Source organism: Juglans regia, chromosome 7 (assembly GCF_001411555.2).
Source record: "Juglans regia cultivar Chandler chromosome 7, Walnut 2.0, whole genome shotgun sequence".
Classification (NCBI taxonomy): domain Eukaryota; kingdom Viridiplantae; phylum Streptophyta; class Magnoliopsida; order Fagales; family Juglandaceae; genus Juglans; species Juglans regia.
Window position 1 is genome coordinate 36,647,596 of NC_049907.1, and position 23,979 is coordinate 36,671,574.

Sequence of the window (23,979 nt, forward strand, 5' to 3'; positions counted from 1 at the left end):
CAACATGCACTGGTAGCATAAAAAGAAAGTGGAGTAGGCTCGGTGCACGGGACGGCCCATGACCCACATCCGTTGTTAAAAAATGACATAAGATTGGAGTGATGCAATCCGGTGAACAACATTGTCCCTAAAACTATTTAATATAATTAACTAGTCAGGGAATTTCGTGGACATGAATGAGTACGAGACTTGTGGGGTTCATGAATGTCAGAAGAGCTCTAGCGTGGAGGCTTTCCACTTTAGTCTTTAATGCGACAAGTCCACTCCATTAAGGTCTTCTTTGACCCTCTGCAACTAGTGTTACCACCACGTGGCGTATCAACACGTGTATTCGTTATAGTTTTCATTTTTTATTACTTTTTTAAATTATAAAGAAAATAAATTGTTTTAATTTTCCACCTCAAAGTGCGGTGGGGTCCAAACGACATTCCCCAGTTTCAACTTTCAACCTGAGAGCAATTATCGCCTACAGCGACATTCCTCAAGTTCCCAGACAAAAGTGGCCCACGTCATCGTACTCAGCAGCGAATTTACGTTTTTGCGCTGCCTCATTGACAGCTGTACATCAAAGAATCCTATCAGGATTCAAGCCGATCAGAGAAATGAAATTGCACCGTTTCTACAATAAGCATCGATGTACTCGAATAAGCCCGTACCCCCTACTTCAGGTTTCATAGGAAATGTTCAAATGGCAGACTCCAACAAACAAATACACGGGGAGACGGAGAGAGAGAGAGAGAGAGAGAGAGAGAGTTGTCAAGGTTCAACGCCACTTCTCAATCATCTCTTCTCTTCTCTAGGCAATTTCTCAAGTCTTCTCATTGTATTTTTGGAGTAAACGATTCTTCAATCTTTGATCTGCTTCTCTTCGCTTCTCGGAGACTCAACTTCGAAAGCCGCAACGGAATTCAATTCTCGAAGAAGACTTTGGGAATTGGATTCCAAGGGATATGTTAGGTTTGTGAACTTAGGGTTTATAATTTGATACGCACTGGTCAATCATGCTCTCTAATCACCTGCAAAATGGATTCGAGACCGCGAAGATGGTGTGGTCGCGGCTCCCGAACGCCGAGGAAGGCGACCACGGGGATACAGGGCTCTTGCGTAAGAGTGATGGGAGTGGCGTCGAGAGCCTCGAGTACGAAGTCGTCGAGAATCACGCCTATTGGGAAGAGCAGGTCGGGTTTCTGAGTTAGTTCAAACATTGTGGTCAATTCCTTTTTCCCGAGTTGGATTCTGAGTTCAATTTGTGTGCTTTGAGATCTATAGGAGCAGAGAGGGAAGATTTTTGTTGGATATTATGTGGTGGTGAAGTGGTTCTTTGCTTTGCTCATTGGCATCGGTGAGCTTAATAAGTTTGTCGTTATATTTACGAGTTAGTCTTTGTCTTAATTAGATTAATTTGGACTAGGATCGAGCTCCATCAATTGATCTATTTATTTTCACGTCGTAATTTTTGGTGAATTATCTCATCGTTGGAAATGGATTTTTGTAGATACTTTAATTATGGAGATTAAGGACCAAATATACTTTGGATGAAAATGTGCGTGTTTTGATTCCAATTGCTAGTATGCTATAATCGAAGCACTTCGGCAAAAACAAAATGAGGAAGAAAACATTACACACACACACACACACGCATATATATATATATAGTAGGTCTGTACATTAGTCCAGTTTATTCCAGACTTTCATTGGTTCTGATAAGATTTTGGATTTTTTTTCAAATTTTCAACTCTATTTTCCGATTAAATTGCCAGGTACTTGCATTTGCTCATTCAGCTAATGATATAATGGGTATCTAAATTTGCACTACAAAGATGGAAGCAGATAGGTTTTTCCCCTTTTGGCATTTCTAGATGCCAGTACAGAGTGAAATTTATGCAGTTTGTTTCAATTTTGAGTTATCCTTTTGGCATTAGATTATTGTGAGGATATCAAAGCCCAATGTATAAGTTCAGTAATTTCAACCTTTTTTACAACTCTATTTTTAATGAAGGGTATTATTACTCTTTACAGTAATTTCAATATCATGTTTGTACATTCACTTTAGAGGACAGATATTCATATCTTTGGTGTTTATCATATATGTTGTTTGGCTATTTATCTTAATTCCTTTTTTATCGTTCCAGGTACCGGATTAGCTGCAGTTTTTATTAATCTTTCTGTTGAGAACTTTGCCGGCTGGAAGTTTGCATTGACTTTCTCTATAATACAAAAATCATATGTGGCTGGGTTTATCGTATATGTACTAATCAACTTAGTTTTAGTCTTGTCCTCTGTGTATATCATAACACAGTTTGCACCAGCTGCAGCTGGATCTGGAATTCCTGAAATCAAAGGATATTTGAATGGTAAGCTGCACCTTTGAGACCTACTCATGCGTCAGCTGTCTCGGTGTCATATATGTTAACAAGTGTCATTCCACTGTACAGGAGTTGATATTCATGGCGTTCTTCTCTTCAGAACCTTGATTGGGAAGGTATGGTCTACTTTGACATTCTCAAATTTTAAAGTTAAACTTCATAAATGTTTTTGATTGTGGTTTTCCCCTGGTGATTTATAGATATTTGGAAGCATTGGATCAGTGGGAGGTGGTCTAGCTTTAGGCAAAGAAGGTCCTCTTGTTCATACTGGTGCTTGTATTGCTTCTTTGCTCGGACAAGTAAGCACATATTGCTGAGAATTAACTATACATTTTACCCAGGCAGAGCATTTTTCTTTTCAAATTTCCTTTGTGCAGATGAGCTTTGGTCAAATTGCACTTTCTCATCCTGTAGGAATGGGGTGAAGGGTGACTTTGTCAGTGCAAGACTCATAGCTGCTAGTGTCTTACCAATAAGAAAATAAATAAATTCTTCTGTCTTCTCCCCTCCCTCCACCAGTCCCTTTTAATGTGAAGAATAAGGTTTCTATCGCCTAATAAAAAAATAAATAAAAATAAAAGATTATAAATGTGAAGTGAAAACGCTGTTGGTTACATGGCGATAACTTCCTTTGAAAATTATGTGCTTGAGGGCCCTACTACAAGAAGACAACGGAAATATTTCTAACCTGCAACTTATGGTTATTATAACATCAGATAAAATAAATGGCTCTTGATTTTCTTCTATTGGGGGCAGGGTGGACATTCTAATGCCAATACCACATGGTTGGAAATAAGGCTCTATGTGCTGGACTATTGCTTCATTAGGAAGCTAAATATATTAGAGTAGACCCATTTTTTATTTTCAATTTTTCATTTTTGTTCTCCCTTGTGAGTTTCAAGTTCATATCCCACTACTAATTTTGTTGCAACAGCTTGATTCTGAATTAAGGGAGGTCATATTTGTAAGTTCGGTACTTATTTATCTGAGTGGATGGTCCTTTTCTTTGACATGGATAATCTGGCTGACTTGACTGGTGCCAGAATGTTATTCAGGTGATTGGGTTGTCTATACCATTATTGTTACTTGACCTTGGCTTTGCCAACACTAGTCTAGGTTTGTTTTATAATGTGTGATTTTAGAAATCTGGACTCCAATACTTATTTGCTCAATCAATTGTTGTAAACAAAAAAACATCGGTTTTACAACCACATGTTGTGTATAGTTCTCTGAAGTTCATCACTATCTGCGATGTAAGATTGGCTTTTGGTATGCTTGAACTGTGCAAGCTGTGTTGCTGGTCCTTAACAGTTATGGTTAGGAATATGGATAAATGGAAACAATTTATATTATAATATTTTTGGAAGAATATGAGGAAAGGTTGGGGGAGATTTTCTAATCATATCAAATTTGAGGTGGGAGATCTAGGATCAAATTCTAGCATGATATGTGGTGTGGTAATAGGGTCCTCAAAGAATTCTCCACAGATGTGTACAGTGTTACTCATGCCAAGGATGCTTGTATGGCAGACAACGTGGAGATTTCTAGCGATTTTTCTCAGCAAAATATAAGAGGTAAAAACAAGATTCTTTTGGCTCCTTCCAAAAGTGGGATGTTCAGTATTATTATTTTTTTATAATGTCTTTTTTCCTCACTTTAATAGAAGCTTTGAAGAATGGTGAAGACCTTTTTGTGGGAGTGGGCTTAACATGGGTCATGCCTAGAGGGCTGGCGGCTTAGCAAGTTGGAGTGGTCTCCAAGATAATTCACAAGTGGCACAATTTGGAAGATGACCCCTATATGTATGTGTTGGTGTATTTAGAAGGATAGAAATGATAGAAGCTTTGAAGATCACAAGAGGACAATGGATGAGTCAAAAGCTTTATTTTTTAAAACTTTGTTCCTTTGGGCAGGGGCGATTGATTTTAAAGGGCTAAATGTCCATGAGTTTCCATTTCAGCTGTAAATCCTAGTTAGATATTACTCATGTATACGTCTTGTGTACTTGGCGATGCCTATTATACTATGAATAAAACTTCTTGATTACCTATAAAACAAAATTAACCCATTTTCTTGGAAGAGTATTTGGCTGACAAAGGTTCCTTTGAGAGCTGTGTTCTTTGCTTGGACAACCTCTCTACGAAAGATTTTTGCCATGGACAATTTAAGGAAGGGACACATCGTTGTGATTGATTGTTGCTGCATATGTAAGAGTGCAGAGTCCAGTTATCATCTTTTATTTCATTGTATAGGTGCACTGTGGAGTGACTTCTTCAGTTAGGTTGGATTGGCTTAGGTCATGCCTCGAGGAATTATGCATTTGTCTTTTTTTTCATGGAAAGGGTTAGGTGGCAGCTATAAAAGAGCAATGGAATCTTTGAGGAATGCAGATGGATGTGGGGAAAGTTTAAAGCTTTCTTTTATCAATACATTTTTCGATTAGACTGCTTCTATAGACTTCAATGGGAAAAACTTCCATGATTTTCTTGTATCTTTTTCTCATTCTAGAAATGTGTCTTTCTTGTATACTTCCTATATACTTGGGTTGTGATTAAAAAAATTTACATTAGAATACTTTTGTGGTGGAATTTACTTTGGAAACTCTTTGGACTTCTTTTGTTGAAATTTCTATGGATAATCCTAATAATCAAAGGTGCTGGCTGGGTTAAAGGAACAAAAACTCTAACCTTCTACCATGTTTTTAAAATCATATGTTACAGCAGCCTACTGTTTTCTTTTCAAACTAAAATTTACTTTTTATGTTGTGTAATTCAGGGTGGATCCACCAAATACCATCTGAGTTCAAGATGGTTGCAAGTTTTCAAGAGTGATCGTGATCGCCGTGATCTTGTGAGTAACTTGAAGCCTTTTAATCCATTAGTCTAAAACATCCATGCTTGTCGTCTTGTCTTGCAGCCGAGTCTCCACATGCTATGAATTTCTTGCATTGTTGGCGTTGATGTGTATAATGGGATTTTATCTCTATTCTTATGCAAAGGGTAGGAGATAGCATCTTTTGGATTTGTTCACTTGTTGTGGGTGTAACTTAACAATCTTTTTTCCAGACTCTGTAATCTTTTATACAAAAAATATTGGACATGATATTATGCTCTGTTCTCAGAATTTTGCTCATTTTACGTTTATCTAATGTTTTCAAAAGGTGACATGTGGGTGTGCAGCTGGAGTTGCTGCAGCCTTTAGGGCTCCGGTTGGTGGTGTATTATTTGCATTGGAAGAGGTTACATCTTGGTAAGGAAATTTTTGTGCTTAATTTATGTAACTAATGTTGGCATGAGTGGATGTGTGGGTGGGTAAAAGAGTGCCTTTTTGCCCCTTTCTCATCTATATATGTCTTGACAAATCTGTTTTAGTATGGTTCAAAAACTCCTAGGATTTGGCTCAAGTGATAAGGTCCTTAGTCTTGGTGGTGTGCTCCCTTCAGGTCTAAGGTTTGAGTCCCGGTTGCTAATAGTTTCTTGGGGCCTCGTCCCATTGGCAAAAGGCAACCATTTACTTGATCCGTGTGATGGGGACGTGTTACACGGGTATGGGTTTAACCGAGTTAAAGACATGTTGCGTTTGCATGGTCTTTGGGATTCCTTGTCATAAAAAAGTATGGTTCAAGATCATGCACCTGCATTGGTTTCCTTGGGATGCACTTCCTTTCATGCACTTGCATATTTCATTCTAGAAGTGGTCCAGTTTAACCATTTGTCTATGTGAACTTTTAAATTGACTTGCATGATACAATTGAAGGTGGAGGAGTCAACTTATGTGGCGTGTCTTTTTTACTTCTGCTGTTGTGGCTGTTGTGGTGCGTACTGCAATGGGGTGGTGTAAGAATGGAAATTGTGGACATTTTGGCTCTGGTGGCTTCATAATATGGGACACATCAGAGTTAGCATCTATACTTCAGCTTTTCTATGTTCATCTGTCTCAAGGTTTTGCTCCTTTTCTGACCAATCCTATTCCCAGTGGTCAAGAAGACTACTCTTTCGAGGAGTTACTTCCAATGGCAGTTATCGGAGTTATTGGAGGTCTGCTGGGTAAGTTTTGCAATCTGCCTTACACATCAGATTTTTTCCTTAAAATTTTTGGTTTAATGTTTTTGTCTTCTTTATAGGAGCATTGTTTAATCAGCTTACTCTTTATATATCTTATTGGCGCCGAAATCATTTACACAAGAGAGGGAACCGAGTCAAGGTAGGCTTTTTGGGTAACAGTTATGGAAACTGAATGCTCTATATCTATATGTTCTTCAAATGATGGACAGTTATCTAAACTTGAGTTGTACCCTTCATCTCCATCAAAAATTCAAATCCTTACAGATAATTGAAGCATGCCTTGTCTCCCTGATAACCTCATTCATTTCCTTTGGATTACCACTTCTAAGAAAATGTAGTCCATGCCCTGAAGCAGATCCTGATTCCGGTATAGAATGCCCAAGGCCTCCTGGAATGTACGGGAATTATGTAAATGTAAGATCTGATACTGTTTGTTGCCATCCTTTTGCATAAACTCTGTTTGCATGTGACTTTTTTTTTTAAGTACGAACTATTATCATCAGTCATGTATCAAGTTTAATCTGAAATTTGTACCTTAAACCCGGCTGTAAAGTTGCTGACTCAATGTGTGTACAAATGTTTCGTCTTACACATATTTTCCCCTCTGACCAAATTTTTTGTGTCAGATGAAGAAAATCTTTGTTTTATATGAAGTTCATTTCAGAAGTTTTGAATTATCTTGGGCTATGCCTACTTTTCTCATTAATAAAGTTCTTTACTGATTACAAAAAAGTCTTGAATATCAACCTTTTTCTTCTCTTTCTGTTTTTATTTAAAATTTTACAGTTCTGATATATGTTGTGGAATCTTGGTTTAGTTTTAGCAAACCCTTATCTTTGTCTATGCCATTTTCAGTTTTACTGCAGTAAGGAAAAGGAATACAACGACCTTGCTACTATTTTCTTCAATTCTCAGGTATTATTTCTGAAAATTCTTCCTTTTTGGCTTTGCATGCTATATTCCCATGGTTTCTCTTTGGTTTCTAATTCTATAAATTATTTGTTGGGCAGGATGATGCTATTAGGAATCTGTTCAGTGCAAAAACCGTTCATGAGTTCAGTGCCCAAAGTTTATTGACCTTTTTGGTACTGCATTTATTCTCTTTACTTATTGTGCGGTCTTTTTTTTTTTTTTTTTTTATAAGTAAAAATTTATTAATATCAATAGGCGTAACAAAGTACACTGGGTGTATACAAGAGAGAACACCTAGCCCATAATAGAGTGCCCCTAATGACTAGTAAGTCCATCCAATAAACACCAAGCCTGATTGGGACAAAACGCTCCTCCCAATAACAAAGCAAATCACTGTAACTGCCCCAACCCCTTGTTTCCACAAAACTAAGACACCACCCGAAACTCCCTTAGAAGTTACATTCTACATACTACACCCGAAACTAATACTACACCCCTTCCTACAATCCTGCCCTCCCTCTAGTTCTCCCTTAACTTAAACTACCTCCTTTAGCGGCGTAGTTGATTGCCTAAGTAAGACGCTTTAACTCCTTGCTCTTCTTAAATCTTGATTTCGTTTCAAGTAAGTGACCCGCCTCAATAGCAGTGAGTCGTGCTGTGAATTGGTCGTCAAATCCTCTACATGTAATCCCCACACACTGTTGTATTTCGTTAGCCTTTTACAGAACCCAATCCGATGATGAACTAGCTAACGGAGGAAGAGATATTAAGGGGACAACATCTTCCCCAAACTTAGCTCCCAAGTATACACCAGGCCCTAAACATTCCTCCTCGCAAGGCACCAACGACAAGCCCAAAATTTCCTCCACACCATTCCCTGCATTCAAATGTCGTACCTCTTCAACAACACCCTTGTTATTGTCACAAGATGTCTGAAGAGATACCGAAAAATTGGTTCTCTCTGTCATGAGTGGTGAGGCCATGGTCAGCATTGGAGGTTTTGGGTTGACGGCAAACCCCAATTGCCTTCACCTCCAACGTGGGTGCCATCGTTTCGTCAGTGAGAACTAGAGATATGTCACCCCTCGGCGATTCATTCTGTGCCACTTCGGCAGACCCTACATCTCCCTCAAGCCTCGTCATTACACTCAGCTCCGGTGAGGGTGCCATCATTTCTTCGGGGAGAACACTGACCCGTGGCGGAGTGCATTCCATTTCGGCTGTCTCTACACCGATACTCGACATAGAACCCACTTCGAATGACCCTATTTTCCTTTTAACCCTTCACACTCTTCTGGATCGGGTTATAGGGACTGGGCCGAACTCGACTTTCTGTTTTCCTTTATTAGATTTTAACAAATTCGAGCCTATCTTGGACACCCTCTTATTGGGCCTTACAGCCATGTTACCTCCAACTGAAAGCAAGTCATTTTCGTAGATAAAAAAGCAACCGTTGCCTCCAACTCAACAAGTTGGTTTTTCATCTTCTTTAATGTACTGAGCATCTCTCTTTCAGCCATATTGCCATAGTCAGACTCCTCCTGCTGGTTCTGACCTTGCGTGGTCTACATAGACTCCAGGCCACTTTCATAGTTCCCCTTCTTGCCCCTAGAATCAAATTGAGTAGCCAGAGTGTGACCCATCTTCAAAGTTGCTGCATACGATCATCTCGCCACCACGGTTGTGCTTGGGTCTGTTTGTTTCACCTCCAAATTAATGTTCTGATGATCGGATGTCTTCTCCTGACTTTCCCGCTGTGACCCATCATTAGGAATGGATAAAAAATAGTAGCGGCTCTACGTAACTTGACGGTAAATTTCTTCCAACCTAGCCCTTCATACTCGTCCAGAATGACTAGATCACTCCGCCTGCCTCCTCCACCATCTTCGGTAACAATCAGGTATCTACCATGTACGTTGGAGTCTTGTTGAGCCACAAAGGCTTTGTTACCTTCGCGCAAGTGTTTTGTGAATTCCAAGTTTCTCTCGCCTGTAACACTAGCCACCAGCCACCCTATACCACTACAACCCATATTTTGGACAAGTATACTGTTGATGCACTATCGTATTTTCACTTTCTTACTTTATGGTATCATGTTTCGAGTAACTATGTTTCATACTTATGTCTCATCTAAAGATACTGTTGATTCCTCAGTTTCTTATGGTTGTGAAATCCTAATGTTGAAATTTGAAAGCCAAAGCTGTTTTCACCCCAATCCTTGTTTCAATAAACTAGAAGTACTGTTGTGGCTGACCTACCAGACAAGAAAATTTAGTTCAAACCCATATCTTTATCTGTGCATGCTCATATCCAGATAGTGTGCAATGAGTATGCCAGGAAAATGGCTCACATTACCACATGCTACCCCAAGAAAGAATGCCACATGAGAAAGGAAACCCACGATGTGAAACTTAACTGACAAGAGATTAGAAAATCATATGGTTTCCTACAAATAATCACACTGTGCCTGGGCACTTTCCACAAGGCAGTTGAACCAGGACTTCCAATAACATTTGAATTCACTTTCTAAGTTCTCATGATGCACACAATATTATTACTGTTTTTCTGCTAGATTTATATTTTTGTACAATTTCAGTATTGAGTTTCTTTTAATGTATTGCAGGTTATGTTTTATGCCTTAGCTGTGGTGACATTTGGTACTGCTGTTCCAGCTGGTCAATTTGTACCTGGAATAATGATAGGATCAACATATGGGCGTCTAGTCGGCATGTTTGTTGTTAACTTTTACAAGAAGCCCAACATTGAAGAGGGAACGTGAGTAATGTGGTCGTTTCTTTCATGTGAATTTTTTGGATCAGATTCATATTTCATTGCTATTCGAGCTTTAGAATTCTTTGCTTTGCGATTGCTCTAGAATTCTTTGCTGGATTTCCTTGTGTTATGTAATCTTAGCTCATAACTTGGGAGTTACTCGTTGTACACCACCCATGTACTTAGATATTCTGTGCCAAAAAATAATATTTCCAATTTTAATTGTGTTGTACTATGCCTATGTTGTTGGTTGGGAACCATAAAAGGTTTTTCCTGTCTTGTGTCTGCATGTGGGTCTGACCAACATTTTTTGTGTGTTAAACATATGATGAAAAGAACTCCTATTCACTTCTGAATATACTAGTTTTAGGTATAGATAACTGTCCTGTGGCTCCGGGACTAGGTTTCCTTATTTACGCAAAATGAACTTGAGTGCTACCAACAATTAGCTAGAAAGAGTATAATCTTTTTATCTCGTCATTTCTATCTAATGCATAATTAGGTGTCTTCTTTTTCATATCTTTCTATCTGCACCTTGCCAACACTTTTTTTCTGTAAGAATGGTGGTTACTATAATATTATACGATTTGCTGTATGCTTGGTCCCTATTGTTTCTGATGTGCTTTGTGTAATTCTTGGTGGACTTTCTAGATATGCTTTACTGGGAGCTGCTTCTTTTCTTGGAGGGTCGATGCGGATGACGGTTTCTCTATGCGTCATTATGGTTGAGATAACAAATAACTTGAAACTTTTACCCCTTATCATGCTCGTTCTTCTTATTTCAAAGGTAGTATTTTAATGCTCGTCATTTTACTAATAATTTCTCTGTGAAAATACTTAGTCTTTTTCCACTGCAGGCTGTTGGTGATGCTTTTAATGAAGGTCTATATGAAGAACAAGCACGACTCAAGGGCATTCCATTACTGGAATCGAAACCTAAGTACCAAATGCGAAAAATGACTGCAAAGGAGGCTTCTGGACAAAGGGTGAATTTCACTTTAATGCTTCAGTTCAGTTTTCTTACATACAATGACTTTTAAACAGGATGTATCATGTGACTAGTGTATAGATATCAAGAACTAATATATCTTGGTCCAATAAGACTTGAAGATGCATACCTGGAATAAGGCATGCAAAACCTAATGGCCAAAACCTAATGGTTATGGCCCACTTGATTTGACTGAGGCTAGAAAACCCTGCTGCCTTTCAATTAATTTGAAAAGAAAGAAAAGTGGTCTTATTTTTGTAATATGATTGTTTCATTACAAGAGAAAAGTGTGGACAAAGTCAGAATGATTTTGGTGAAGAGGTCAAATGATTTCTCCCCACAATGAAAAGGAAAACTTAGAAACTTCTAAACCCAAAAAACTAAAGCTAATACAGGATCAGTTTCATTTTTTTTTTGGTGCGGGGAAGCTTGTGAAGGAGCAAGCTTATCCCCTCCCTGACTGGCAGCTGCTGGGTCTCCCTATCTCTCCTAAACTTCCCTGGTCTTCGGCCCAAGCAGTATGAGGCAGTAACTTTAATGTCAAATGATATGTCCATTTTCTTGCCAAATCAAAGGTGGACTTCATGCTTGAAATGTTCATTGCATACCTGTGTTGATGTTTCTATTGTATTCCTTGTGTTGTGTATGCCCTAAAGAACTCACTTGGTTCTTTATTTCCTACCTTTGAAGGTGGTCTCCTTCCCTCGTGTTGTTAAGGTTGCAGATGTAGTTTCTATTTTACGGAGCAACAGTCATAATGGTTTTCCTGTAAGATTATCTTCTACTTTGCTCTCTTTTCCCTTTTTTAACAATATTTTGGCCCATTTCTCAATAATTTTATCATACTTTGACTGACACAGGTGATTGATCATACAAGAACTGGGGAAACACTTGTCATTGGACTTGTGCTTCGCAGGTATCTCATATTGAGTTTGTTTTCTTTCTGTACATAGGATATCATTTTTTTCAATTTTTGTTGAAAACAAAATAACTTTATAGTATTTGGTTCATGATGCAGTCATTTGCTGGTACTTCTGCAGTCTAAGGTAGATTTCCAGCACAGTCCATTGCCCTGTGATCCTAGACCTGGATCCAGGCCTATCAGGTAATTGAAGGTTTCATACCACAGTTAAGTCTTGCCTTTTCTTCGCTCTCTGTAAGATTTTGATGGTTCCCCAAACTCCAGGCATACCCCTAGTGAATTTGTCAAACCTGCTTCCAGTAAAGGAATATCTATAGATGATATACAGCTTAGTCCAGATGACTTGGAAATGTACATAGATCTTGCCCCATTTTTGAATCCATCTCCATACATTGTGCCTGAAGATATGTCTCTGACGAAGGTGATGATTCCATCCTGCATGTGAGCTATGTCTATTTCTAATTGTATCAGCTAAGAGTTTCGTCTTCTTAATTGTGCAGGTATATAATCTTTTCCGCCAACTAGGTTTGAGACACATATTTGTTGCACCTCGTCCATCTCGTGTGATTGGCCTGATTACCCGAAAGGATTTGTTGATTGAGGTATTGCTACTGTGTTAGACTCATTTTATTTTATTTTTTATTTTTATCTTCTCCAGTATAATAGGATCTGTAGTAATTGATATATGTGGATGCCAATAGAACTGATATTTGATGATTTCCATGGCAGGATAACGAGGAATCGGATACAGTGGAGCTCCAATCGACTAGTGTAAGGTCTCTATGATGCTTTACTCATGTCAGATATACCAACATTAATAATATTTGTGCGTTGGAGAATCTGAAAAAAAAAAAAGAAAAAAAACTGTATAGGGCTAGTGAAAATGCATTTCGGTTTTGGATTTTTACAGGACTGATTGTATTTTAAAATTTTGTATTTCTTTCATGGAAGTTGTTTGATAACCATTAACCAGTCTTTTAAATGCTTGTATTAAATAGCATCATTGAAGCGATTATCCATGATTTCAAAGTATCAGGGGCTTGCAGCGATGAGCTTTAGAAGAACGTAGTGATGTGCCTTGAGGTCTCTGATTAGCATGCCTGAGATACGTTTATTTATTTATTTTTGTTGTTCCATCCCTGGAACAAGAAAAAAAAAGACTGGATGTTTGGTGAACTGCAAGAGATGGGGGAATTGCTTTTTAAAACCTATTATATTTAATGCTTCAGATTTTAGAGTGGTGTATTTCAATGGAAGTGAAGCTGCCAGTTTGTTTAAAGCCAATACATTAGAGGGAGGATGTTGAGATCTTGTGCATGTCAAAATTATATTTTGCTTTCACGCTGTACTGGTCCATAGCTGGGTTAAATCTTTTCTGATGGAACATCAATCTGTCAGTCATTTATTTTCATATTTTTAATCCTGTGGATGATCATCTGAATGCAGAATTCGGCACGGTGATACAAGTGTGTCCACGGGGAGTTGGGATGCAGAAAGACCGCTTCTCAATGGTCTTCTGCTCCAAGCTCGTACATCCAGCTGATGTTGCCGTCCAGCCGTCCTGGATTACATAATTTTGTGTTTATCCCTGAAATCTAATTGTTTCTCCCATTTTGTCTTTACAAATATATCATGAAGCGTGTAGGTCTAGAATTGTTAATTGATTATTCTTCCCTAGGATTAATGGATCACACACCTATCTGAATTTTGTATCATATACAACCGAGAAGGATGATGACTTGGCAGATTAGTTGAGCAAGCTCTTTTCATGATTAAAATAACATTATATACTAATTGAGCTACGGTGGAACTAGAGAGTGAGCGAGGGAGGGGTTAAAATAAAGGTCGTGGGTTCTTTTCATGGGTTGCTAGGTTTTGCTCCTCCTTGCCCATCAATCAACAGAGGCCTTCTATTGTTGGAGTTCCTTTCTTTGATGATGTGTTACAAACCAGAATAAGTAAACCGTTCACCCATTGCAGGGTAATTGAAACAGTTTATATGGACAGTGGATAACGAAGACTTCAAAATAGGTGGAAGTAGGTAGGAGTTATGTGCCCTTTGTGAATGGTGAAATGGTTAAGGGGTCTTGATAGTTGATACTGTAGAATGGTATTATTTCCTTTGCTTTATTGAACCATTAAATTAGAATTGGAAGGAAGTTTCTAATGGGATATTCAATCGGAAAGCCTAGTTGCCGCAATTAAAAACTTCAAAACCTTGTGAATCTCTGTATAACATCATATTACAAGGGATACTGGTATCATGTCTTAGTCCAGAAAGACAAGAATTACAATTATGGGAAATTTGTAACACGTTTATGTATGATCTAATTAATGATCAATGAGTATCAATATTTACCACACTCTAAATTATTCCCTCGCAAGTCCCAAAACAATGAAATTCTTGGAGATTCCACAAAAAACCTTGATTAAGCATATCCACACACAAAATGAGCAAAAAATGCCATAGCCAACCCAAGCAAACCAAAACCACCCTCCAAAACATTCCACGGAGCAGCCTTGCTTGGAGAAGGAACAGGCACGCCAGTGGCAGGGGCTATAGGAGATACTGATGCAGACGGAGTTGGAGCAGGCGAAAGATTGTGAGGCATAACATTGATATCAACCTTCTGACCAGCTTGGCAATGACCGGGGACGCCACAGAAGAAGAAGTGGTGACCTTTACTGGTGATAGTAATTGAGTCATTTCCGGTGGTGAAGGTGTCCAAAGGGATTGAAACATTGCACGTCTTGTACATTGCGTGCGTTACTCGCATCACGTTGTGAAACTGAGCGTTGTACTCGAAAACTGTCACAACATTAACCATATAAATAAGATAAACACCGTTGTATATAAACAGTCAGTAGCTCAAAATTTCTTTGACAATACCAAGAATTTAGCTTTTAGCAAAAACGAAGGCTAGCTTTTTCTAATATCTCCTTTATATCTTCATTCATTGTACCAAATGCACAAAGTGGATGTGGTACCCTACCAAATATGCATTGAATTTCAAAGTGTGAGCACTTATCATGAAAGCGCGCATGAGTTGATGGAAAAGAGTGAGTGCATATGGGGCGCCAAAACACCATACATCATGGCCGACCAAATCATGAAACCTCCACGTACGGAAAGTTTATTTTTATCGCGTATAGCCATTTGGGTGTTTGAATGGTGTCAATCATAATGCACTCAATGGCATAATGCTACTTTCCTCCATTGGCACAAAGAAGGAAAGCAGTTGTTGCCAGACAATGCCTACACCCATTATATTCAAGGCAATGTCTGGGGGGCACCTATTTGGAGATAAATACTGTATCAGGTTCCTTAAAAAACCCAAACAAAACAGAGAGGCAACGCTTTTGCTTCTGGTCCTGTGTACATTAATTGCCTATTTTTATCTATTTATTCATAGAAGCAAGTTGCTTTTTTTTTTAAACTTGAATCTGCTGCCCCCATAGAACAATTACTGAGCAAGACAGAATTTCACAGAGCCCATTTGAGAAGAATCAGGAAGTAGACTCACACATTAGAGCATAACTTTGACATAATTAGAACTAAATGAGCATCCAAGTAAAGGGGAATTACGATCACAGAAGCAAAACCCAGTACTACTCACAAAGTACAGAGTACCCAAAATGAAATTGAAGTAGACAATTTGATTATGAACAAATCTTACTGATAATGTCACCAACTCGAAAGGTCTTAGCAGCAGCCCACTGCTTGTAGTCCACATTTCCAATGGTGGTCCAACCTGCAGAGTCCCCAACCTTGTGCACAGCTGCATCGGAAACATGCACCACAGCCATCGCCATGAGCACAACTACTGCACTCTCCAGCAAAGACATGGCCTGTGGAAGCTGGAAGGAACCAAATATGTTTGTTTTTGGATGGGTTGAGAGAATTGGAGAGGCTGTCTGTGTAGGACCTCTTATAAATCTTTTGGACTTGCATAGCTTTTGAAGTGGCGGTTGGAGCTTGATCAGAAAAGTGCGTTTGGTGCTGTACTGTTATTTTTTAAATTAACAAGAAGCACCCTCGAACTAAAATTAGAGAAAGAATAATAAAGAGAAATGATGGTCGTGAATGTGCAAATGTTATGTAATTATTTAAAAAAAAGTAAATAAATATAAGATTTACATAAAAAAAAAATTTAATTTTTTAATAGTGAATTTCACTCTTTTACGAAGCGACTACACGGTACTTACGCACTCCATTATTATATGTAGCATTATTACTCTTTAAATAAGTGTTAGTAATAATAGAATACTTAGAAATCAGGTCCCATATTGTTAATTTCCACTTTAATTTTACCGCTTAGATAACTACAAAACAAATAAAAAAACAAAAAAAAAAATGATTGAAATGAAGCATCGACGATCGGAACTATGGCATTGATTGTTGCCTTCACTTTGAAGGCCATGTTTGAGGGACTTGAAAGGAAAGAATGTTTTGGGGGTAATTGGTGTGGTAGGGTGTGGATTTATCTTCAATAGAATTTGAGAACCATGATCATGGCATTGCCTAACCCCAATAATTTCATTTTGGTTGGGATCTTATTGCTTTGTACAAGGGAGAAGTATAGACTTAATCTTAAAGAGAATTCCAATTGCCATTTGATTATTAGCATTTACTTTTTCAATTTATATATTCATTAATTTCAATCTGGTATAGGTTCATACGCTTGCTCCTCAAAAGGCATAGTAATGTATTTAAACCGTATAAATATGTTTGTTGGATATGATTTTTATGTATTTGGGTACTTGCATGGGTTAACAATTGCAGGCATCTGAGTCCTTCTTCAAAAAGGCTTAGAGATGTTGATCCCCTTGTTGGGATGATGATGATATTGGTCCTCTCTCCTCTCTGGTGAGGGATATCCAGAGATGGCATGAGTTCTCACTCAACCCCATAAGAAAAAAGAAGGCTAAGATATCTTATCATATCATAACATGAGTAAGAGGCCGTGAAAAGAACATGAGCTGCAACTCATAAAAGGAAAAGATCATCGAAGAGAAGTTTGGGAGTACAAGGTTCTTTCAATGATGCAACAACTCAAGGTTACATTAAAAATTTTGTTTATAAGAGTTGTCGGCCAATATTCACCATGTTCAGTGGTAATTAATAAGAATTCGCACGCTTGGGGTGCTATACAACAAAGATATAAACACTGCATCTTCAATCATGGCCTTCCTAATGAACCCAAAAATACAAGCATAAAGACATCAAAATAAGAAAAGAAACTAATCAACCATCCGTACACTGGTAATAAGTTTCTACCTATTTAGTATCCAGTGTCGATGTTCTTGTATGGTAAGTTTCCCCACTAATTCCAAGTAGACTTGGTGTAGTTTACAGCTGAGAAGAAGGATCAAATCCATTATCATGACCAATTTTTTTGGCACCATTAGTAATAGCTCCTCCATCCTCATGGTCATCCATAAATCTCTTCCAATACCAGTGCTTCTTCCACACTCTCTCAGTCATCTCTTCAATGGGGATATTCTTTGTCTCCGGGAGAAGAAACAGCACGAACAATGACATGATAAGAACCCAGCCAGAGAAGAACAAGAAGATGCCATACTTGAAATGGCAGAGCATTGAGAGGAAGGCCTGTGCTATGACAAAAGTGAAAAGCAAGTTGATACAGACAGTCACACTCTGCCCTGCAGAGCGAGTCTCCAGTGGAAATGTCTCACTTGGGATCAGCCACCCTAGAGGTCCCCAAGACCATGCAAAAGCCGATACAAAAGTGCAAACCATGATAACCACAAGGACTGCAAAACCTTTTTGGAGGTCATCAGAGTGATCCTTAAGCTTAATTCCTAGAATGATTGCTATCACCACTTGTGACAGGAACATCTGGACACCAGCCTCTAACAAGAGCAAGCGACGGCCAACTTTGTCCACTGAGTAGACGGATACAAGAGTGGAGAGGACATTAACAGCTCCTGTTATGACAGATGAGTAGAGGGAAGCATCACTGCCAAATCCCAGGGTGCTGAATAGGACTGGAGCATAAAACATGATTGCGTTGATGCCAGTGAATTGTTGGAAGATCTGTCACAAACATTCAATTCAAACCAGAGAACATCAGGATAAATTAGTATAATTTATGGGAGTATACACGTACGTGTATAGAACAGAGTGAAGGATGCTGACCTGCAAGGCTGACGCAATGATAAGTTGGGGCCTATTCCTCCGCTTAAGGAGATTCCTGAAGGGGTGCTTCACTTCTTTAGCCACACGACTTGCCTCGACAAGCTCCAAGAACTCAGGCTCAATATTGTCAGTACCCCGAATCTTTCTAAGCACAGCTTTTCCTTCCTCCAAGCGACCACGCTCAATCAGACTGTTAGGAGTATCCACCACAATGAGAGACCCCAAGGTTAGGAGACCAGCAGGAATTCCAGCCAAACCCAACGATAGCCTCCAACCCCATCCCCCATCGATTCTGTACGTAGTAGCATGGCAAAACATCAATACTGGTTAGCAACAAAGCCAGCACTTACATTGGAAATTACTAATGTTGTCTGGAGAAAAGGCAAATTATTTCATTTAATATTGTCCACAAATTTTGCAGATTCATCTTCTAAAACAAGTAAGTGAAGTATATTACACACTAGGGCCGGGGCTGCTAATTAGATTGTCAAGTACTTAACAGCAATTGCTAGCTCAGTCCTATATATATAAATCGATCATCCGGATCAGGATTCAAAACAAACACATGTCCCACTCATGTCTATATATATATTGACTTTGGGGGTGACTGTTTGGAGAGCATGTATATATGCCAAGCAAGACAAGTCAAAATCGCCTTAAGATTTGAACAAAATAATAATTGTTTGTGTTTCTGACTTTTGAACTGCTGAATGATCTCTGTATGGCCGGCACCTGTACTATTGTGCCAACCTAATTTGAATGGCAGCCTGCATTAAACGCTATTAGTTAATGTCTTGGAATTGTTTTCTTTCACTTGAAATTATTAATAACACAAAACTTCTAGTACTACTACTCATTGTATGATATTGTCGGTCGAAACTTGGGGGGCAGGTGGTGATCATGACTACTACATATCATGTAGTTTTTTTCTTTCTTTCTTCTGAGGAATAGAAAGTGAATAGAAGAAATGAACTTACTTAGCGGTGCCGTAATTGACTAAGTTGGCGAAGAGAATGCCAAGGGTGACGTTAAGTTGAAACAAAATGTTCAAAGCTCCACGTATCCTTGTGGGTGCGATCTCTGAAAGGAACAATGGCACTGCCTGTACGTGTCATTCATTCAAAATATTTAGAAATATTCATTATATATATATATATATATTACTCTAATTAATTATATATAATTGAAGCTCGTAACAAAAAGTTTATTCAATATTAAAGAAGAGAATCGCATGGACCCAATACTTTAATTATTGATTAATTATATATTGCATGGATTGCATGTTTCGAAATTTATCCCTTTTTTTTTTTATGGTGACATCGCATCACCCAAATCAATTATTTTATTAATCACGAGGCGCGGCCGATTCCTCGCAGAATCAACTTGGGATTTTTTTCCCTTTTTTTTTTGTTCTGTACACTGTACAGAATCCTCATGTTGGGATCGCATCACATGTAGCTTGAGCGCATCTTTCTATATGCACCAGCTACAGCCTCCCCCCATACACATATATGGTCGTTGAAATGAAATTCATGAGGTCCAAATAATAATACAAGGACGAGATAAACTATTCCAAAATATTGCACCCCACACAAAAGCAAAGACAAGAAAGTTGGAAGAAAAAGCCAGGGATCCAATTTCATGTTATAGCACATTATATATAAAAAATTATTAGAAATATAAAGAGATTATATAAAATAAATTTATAAATTTATAAATTAATATAATTTCATATAATTTATTAAATCTATTTTATAATAAAAATAATTTTATAACTTAACGTATCACATCAAATCACATTAATTTATAAATTTATTTTTATATAATTTTTTTTATGATTAAAGTATTTTTCACATTTATATATATATAACAATCCCAATTAGGACATTCGCAAGAAAGTTTTATACCAAAAGCATAATTAAGGTACGATACAAATTAAGAAATTGATGGGTTTTTTAGTCGATCGACTTTCCCTGGATGACTCCCAAGGAATTTTTATCTTTTATCATTGATGTTTCTTAGGTCAAGCTAGAAAAGATACGATATGTCTCTGTCACATCTAACAGTCCGTTCATACGCTACAATATATATAAATATATCTGTGTGTGTGTTTGTGTGGGAGGAGAAGGTTGAAAAAAATTAGTCGGTGACAATGATCAGTTGTGTTTGAAAAACAATTAAAGCAAGAAAATATCAAAGCCCTGGGCCCCCTTTTCTTTCTTTATTATTATGTATTCTTTGAGATTCATTTAGGGGAGTAGTACTAGTGTACATATTTGATAAAAGAAAACGATCGATTAACCTAAGAAAATTAAATAACCCCATATTTAAATAAATAAAAGTAGCAAACTCATGTATCATAGATATATATATATATATATATATGCAACATTAAAGAAATTTAATTAAAGGAATTACGTAGTACCTGATTAGCAAAACCAACTCCACAGCCAAGCATAATCCTACCAATAATGAGCATGGCAAGGTCTTGAGCCGCAGCGTTAAAGATGGTCCCAATAATGAAGAAAACCCCAGCAATCAACATGGTTAGCCTTCGGCCAAGCCTTCTGGTTGTGTAGGACGCGAAGAAGGTCGAGGTTAAACCGGCCAGGTACAGCGATGATGTGAACAGCTGAAGCCCTTGGTTATCGTATTTGCAGTAATTGCTGTTGATGTCTTCATCCAGAGTCTTTCGATAAACCACCGGGAAAAATTTTTTCAAGAAGTCGGGCATGGACGTAACACCACCTACATATATCGATTGAATTTCACAGTAAATTAATTAACGAATTTTTAATAATAATAATAATATTGAGTTATCATAAACATTAAATAATATTGTACAAAACTCTTTGTTGTAACATAACAATGGCAACAACGGGTAGAAACTAGAAATATATAATTTTGCCAATGATAGAAAATTAGGCACGTGTCGTAGATTCGGATACAGCCACCAGCAGATTCTATTGGACATCAAGCTCATGATCTGCTGGAAAGCCAAACAACTTCACGTGACGGACGTCAACATCGGGGCTTGATGATGGCGGAAACGAATAAGACGAAGCAAGGCCTAAAGTACCCTTCTCTCATTTTATTTTCAAGATAAAAAGGTTTTTCCATTTTTCAGGGAAGTGGCGGCAGAGGCTTTGTTTATATTCAGGAAGCAGGATGGAGGCCGGTACTGTGAGAGCATGCACGAGGTAAAAAAAAGTGGATGATGATCAGTGGGATAAGATCGGAGGAACCTACCTTTTTTTTTTTCAAAAAAAGCGACTGAACGAAAGCTAGCTTTTAGTTATTTCTACAACCAGAAATCTCATGAAAATTTAGAAGTACAGTCGTTTCTTGCCTTTTGGAGACACCGACCAAAGCAATTTAATTAACCTATTCTCTCGGAAGCGAACGAATAAGTTAAAACCCAAAAAATATCTGTGAATGAACTTTAATCTCTCAAAAAGCTTAACTCGATAGATCTAGTATCATATATATGCATATGCACCATGTGAGTACCGTGTGTGAGAGCTAGAGACGAAGCGACAGTTGAAGATCTGAAAGATGTAGGTACTCACCGGAAACACCAACATCGTAACCAAACATGAGGCCTCCGGTAGCGGCCATAATACAGGAAATGATGACGATGGGCGTGATCTTCGCCTCGAACTCGGTGCCTCCGCCGGGCGGACCTGAGAACCCTCCCCCTGTCATGATTGCTAGCTGGCTATGTGTGTATATATATCAAAAGCTCTCTGATATCCAAAAGTAAGCTTATCCAAAATCTCCTTGTAAATGTGTGCGTGCACAGGTAATGGGTGTTAGGGAGGGGAGAGGGTTGTTTATATAGGCGATGGAGGAGGGTGGCCGTCTCTGAGAGATCACATACAGAGTTACAACGCACGAGGTTGAAATCCACGACGCTTCATGTCGACTAGTGGGCACCACCTCCAGATCTTTCCACGTGTCTATTTCTATGGCTGGTGTACGTTCATACTTGAAGGCTGGCTAGCTAGTCAACCGGTTAACTTCAATTTTTAAGATTATTTTTTTCTCTCTTTTGAATTTAGATAATTTGGTGACTTTGATATAAAGCAAATAAAGTATAAAATTAAGAAAAAAATACTAATAGATGAAAATAATCTTGTTAAAACAAAAATAAAGAGAGAAAAATAATGTTAGTTGTCCTCTTATTTCATCTCTTTATTTTGATTGTTAATGTATTAATTTTTTTATTTATTAATTAAGGAAGTTATTATTAATATATTGATATATTTAATTAAAAATATTTCAAAATGTTAAAAAAATATAAAATAAAAAAATAATTTTACCTAGACCGCACGTGGGGCAGCCTAGCATTAGAGAAACCCAGGCGGTAGGAAACAATTCATTTAATTAATTTGATGCGTAGCATGTGGATAATTCTGCTATAAAATTTTCTGGATTTTGTTTTGGATAGAAGAATAATGATTTTAAAAATTGGATAATTAATTATAATTGTCTATTTAATGTAATTAAGGAAGCTCGGATGCAAGAATTAATGATACAGCATAGGACTTATTTGACGTGTACATGATGAGCTAAGTACTGTACGTATCAATGTTTTTAATTTCGTATCGTACCGGTCGGTACGGTCGAAATTTTTCGTTTCGGCCGTCCGGCTAGTACAGGTACTATATATGTTTCGTACCAGTTAAAATACCGGCCGTACCAGACGGTACCGGCCATTTCGGCCTAAATTTCGGCCTGTACCGGCCTATATTTCGATCGGTACCGGCCGATATTTCGGCCTGTATTTTTTTTTTAAGCGAACTAAAATGAAAAAAATAATTATATATTAATATATATATATATGTAGTACGTAGTGGCGAGAAAATAGATGAAAATGAAGATAAATGTCAACCCGGGCGGCCGTCCCCATTGACTAGCAAATAGTTACAATATTAATAAGGTATGTAGCTGAAGAAATTAATAATGTGAATACACGAACGATAAGATAATGCATCATGTATAACCAAATGCTTGTTAATAATCTGTCTGCTAGCTCTAGCTCTAGCTCTAGCTCCATGGTCTCTTTCTGACCAAGAAATTAATTAAAACCATTCCATCAAAAACAAGTTGCTTGAGATCACTGCTTTCTAAGTTGCAAATCAGTTAACTGCCACGTACGTCTTCGATCGAATCAAAAGAAAAGTATTCGATCGCCACGTACGTTCCTTCAGTTTTTCATGTAATAAGTTTAATTGGCTGTACGTAGTTTTCATGATTACGCACTCTAGCGATGCAGACAGTTCGGTCAAATTCATAGGGTTGTTTATATAATAATATTCCACTCGAATGAATGAAGGGAAATTTGGGGAAGCCAGCACTGACCATCTATTGAGACGTTTAGATTTGAAAATGGCTTAAAATGAGTTAAAATATATTGTGAATAATAATAAGATGAATTATAAATAATAATGAAATTTATGAGTTAAAGTTACTGAATAGTAATGAATAATAGTAAAATGAGTTAAGATGAATTGAGATGGACTGAGATGAACTGATGCAAATCCAAACATCTCTATATCTATCCCTTTCAAAAGTCATAAAAAGCGTCACATGGTAGCCAAAGTTTTTGGAATGACAAAAGGAAAAGGAAAATTACAACCAATTTTTGAGTCCTCAAAACTACCAACCAAATATATTTTAAGAAAAATAAAACAAAAAATGTAAATGACTATATATAGAGCACGTTCAACGTCGATACACGTTATAGTAGCATTGGCCATATTCTAATTGATTACGTTCGATATATATATAAT

The 23,979-nt window shown here is 37.7% G+C and overlaps 3 protein-coding genes across 5 annotated transcripts; 1 reads left to right on the top strand and 2 right to left on the bottom strand.

Annotated features, from left to right (window-relative positions):
* The first annotated feature begins 705 nt into the window (after positions 1-705).
* Positions 706-13,883, top strand: LOC109010450 (chloride channel protein CLC-d-like). 3 transcript variants are annotated; one of them, XM_018991294.2, is made up of 23 exons: positions 706-1,178; positions 1,270-1,342; positions 2,133-2,354; positions 2,436-2,482; positions 2,567-2,665; positions 5,142-5,216; positions 5,527-5,615; positions 6,123-6,263; positions 6,342-6,412; positions 6,490-6,569; positions 6,695-6,844; positions 7,286-7,345; positions 7,441-7,515; positions 9,966-10,117; positions 10,766-10,901; positions 10,972-11,100; positions 11,793-11,870; positions 11,963-12,018; positions 12,121-12,207; positions 12,289-12,445; positions 12,525-12,626; positions 12,754-12,800; positions 13,471-13,883. In XM_018991294.2, exons 1-23 carry the CDS (start codon positions 1,002-1,004, stop codon positions 13,565-13,567), a joined length of 2,400 nt encoding a protein of 799 aa, XP_018846839.1. In that variant the 5' UTR covers positions 706-1,001; the 3' UTR covers positions 13,568-13,883. The 3 variants fall into 3 exon arrangements, with proteins under 3 accessions (XP_018846839.1, XP_018846838.1, XP_018846840.1); XM_018991293.2 differs by having other exon boundaries at positions 6,123-6,412; XM_018991295.2 differs by having other exon boundaries at positions 6,123-6,412; positions 12,754-12,795.
* A 342-nt stretch (positions 13,884-14,225) lies between these two features.
* LOC109010452 (mavicyanin-like) lies at positions 14,226-15,935 on the bottom strand. Its single transcript, XM_018991296.2, has 2 exons — positions 15,702-15,935; positions 14,226-14,833 (listed from the first exon to the last, which is right to left on the bottom strand). The coding sequence occupies exons 1-2, from the start codon at positions 15,868-15,870 to the stop codon at positions 14,454-14,456; spliced, it is 549 nt and encodes a 182-aa protein (XP_018846841.1). The 5' UTR covers positions 15,871-15,935; the 3' UTR covers positions 14,226-14,453.
* A 1,049-nt stretch (positions 15,936-16,984) lies between these two features.
* LOC109010449 (sugar transport protein 13) lies at positions 16,985-22,062 on the bottom strand. Its single transcript, XM_018991292.2, has 5 exons — positions 21,754-22,062; positions 20,610-20,932; positions 19,162-19,286; positions 18,185-18,476; positions 16,985-18,082 (listed from the first exon to the last, which is right to left on the bottom strand). The coding sequence occupies exons 1-5, from the start codon at positions 21,887-21,889 to the stop codon at positions 17,375-17,377; spliced, it is 1,584 nt and encodes a 527-aa protein (XP_018846837.1). The 5' UTR covers positions 21,890-22,062; the 3' UTR covers positions 16,985-17,374.
* Between the last annotated feature and the right edge of the window lie 1,917 nt (positions 22,063-23,979).

Excerpts from the sequence above, each read along its gene's own strand:
- LOC109010450 (XM_018991293.2), top strand. The coding sequence starts at position 1,002 with ATGCTCTCTAATCACCTGCAAAATGGATTCGAGACCGCGAAGATGGTG. Across the intron at positions 6,845-7,285 it reads TGTACGGGAATTATGTAAAT|TTTTACTGCAGTAAGGAAAA; the intron begins GTAAGATCTGAT and ends TGCCATTTTCAG. Across the intron at positions 11,871-11,962 it reads ACAGTCATAATGGTTTTCCT|GTGATTGATCATACAAGAAC; the intron begins GTAAGATTATCT and ends TGACTGACACAG.
- LOC109010452 (XM_018991296.2), bottom strand. The coding sequence starts at position 15,870 with ATGTCTTTGCTGGAGAGTGCAGTAGTTGTGCTCATGGCGATGGCTGTG. Across the intron at positions 14,834-15,701 it reads TCGAGTTGGTGACATTATCA|TTTTCGAGTACAACGCTCAG; the intron begins GTAAGATTTGTT and ends ATGTTGTGACAG.
- LOC109010449 (XM_018991292.2), bottom strand. The coding sequence starts at position 21,889 with ATGACAGGGGGAGGGTTCTCAGGTCCGCCCGGCGGAGGCACCGAGTTC. Across the intron at positions 20,933-21,753 it reads TTACGATGTTGGTGTTTCCG|GTGGTGTTACGTCCATGCCC; the intron begins GTGAGTACCTAC and ends CGATATATGTAG. Across the intron at positions 19,287-20,609 it reads GAGTTGGTTTTGCTAATCAG|GCAGTGCCATTGTTCCTTTC; the intron begins GTACTACGTAAT and ends TGACACGTACAG.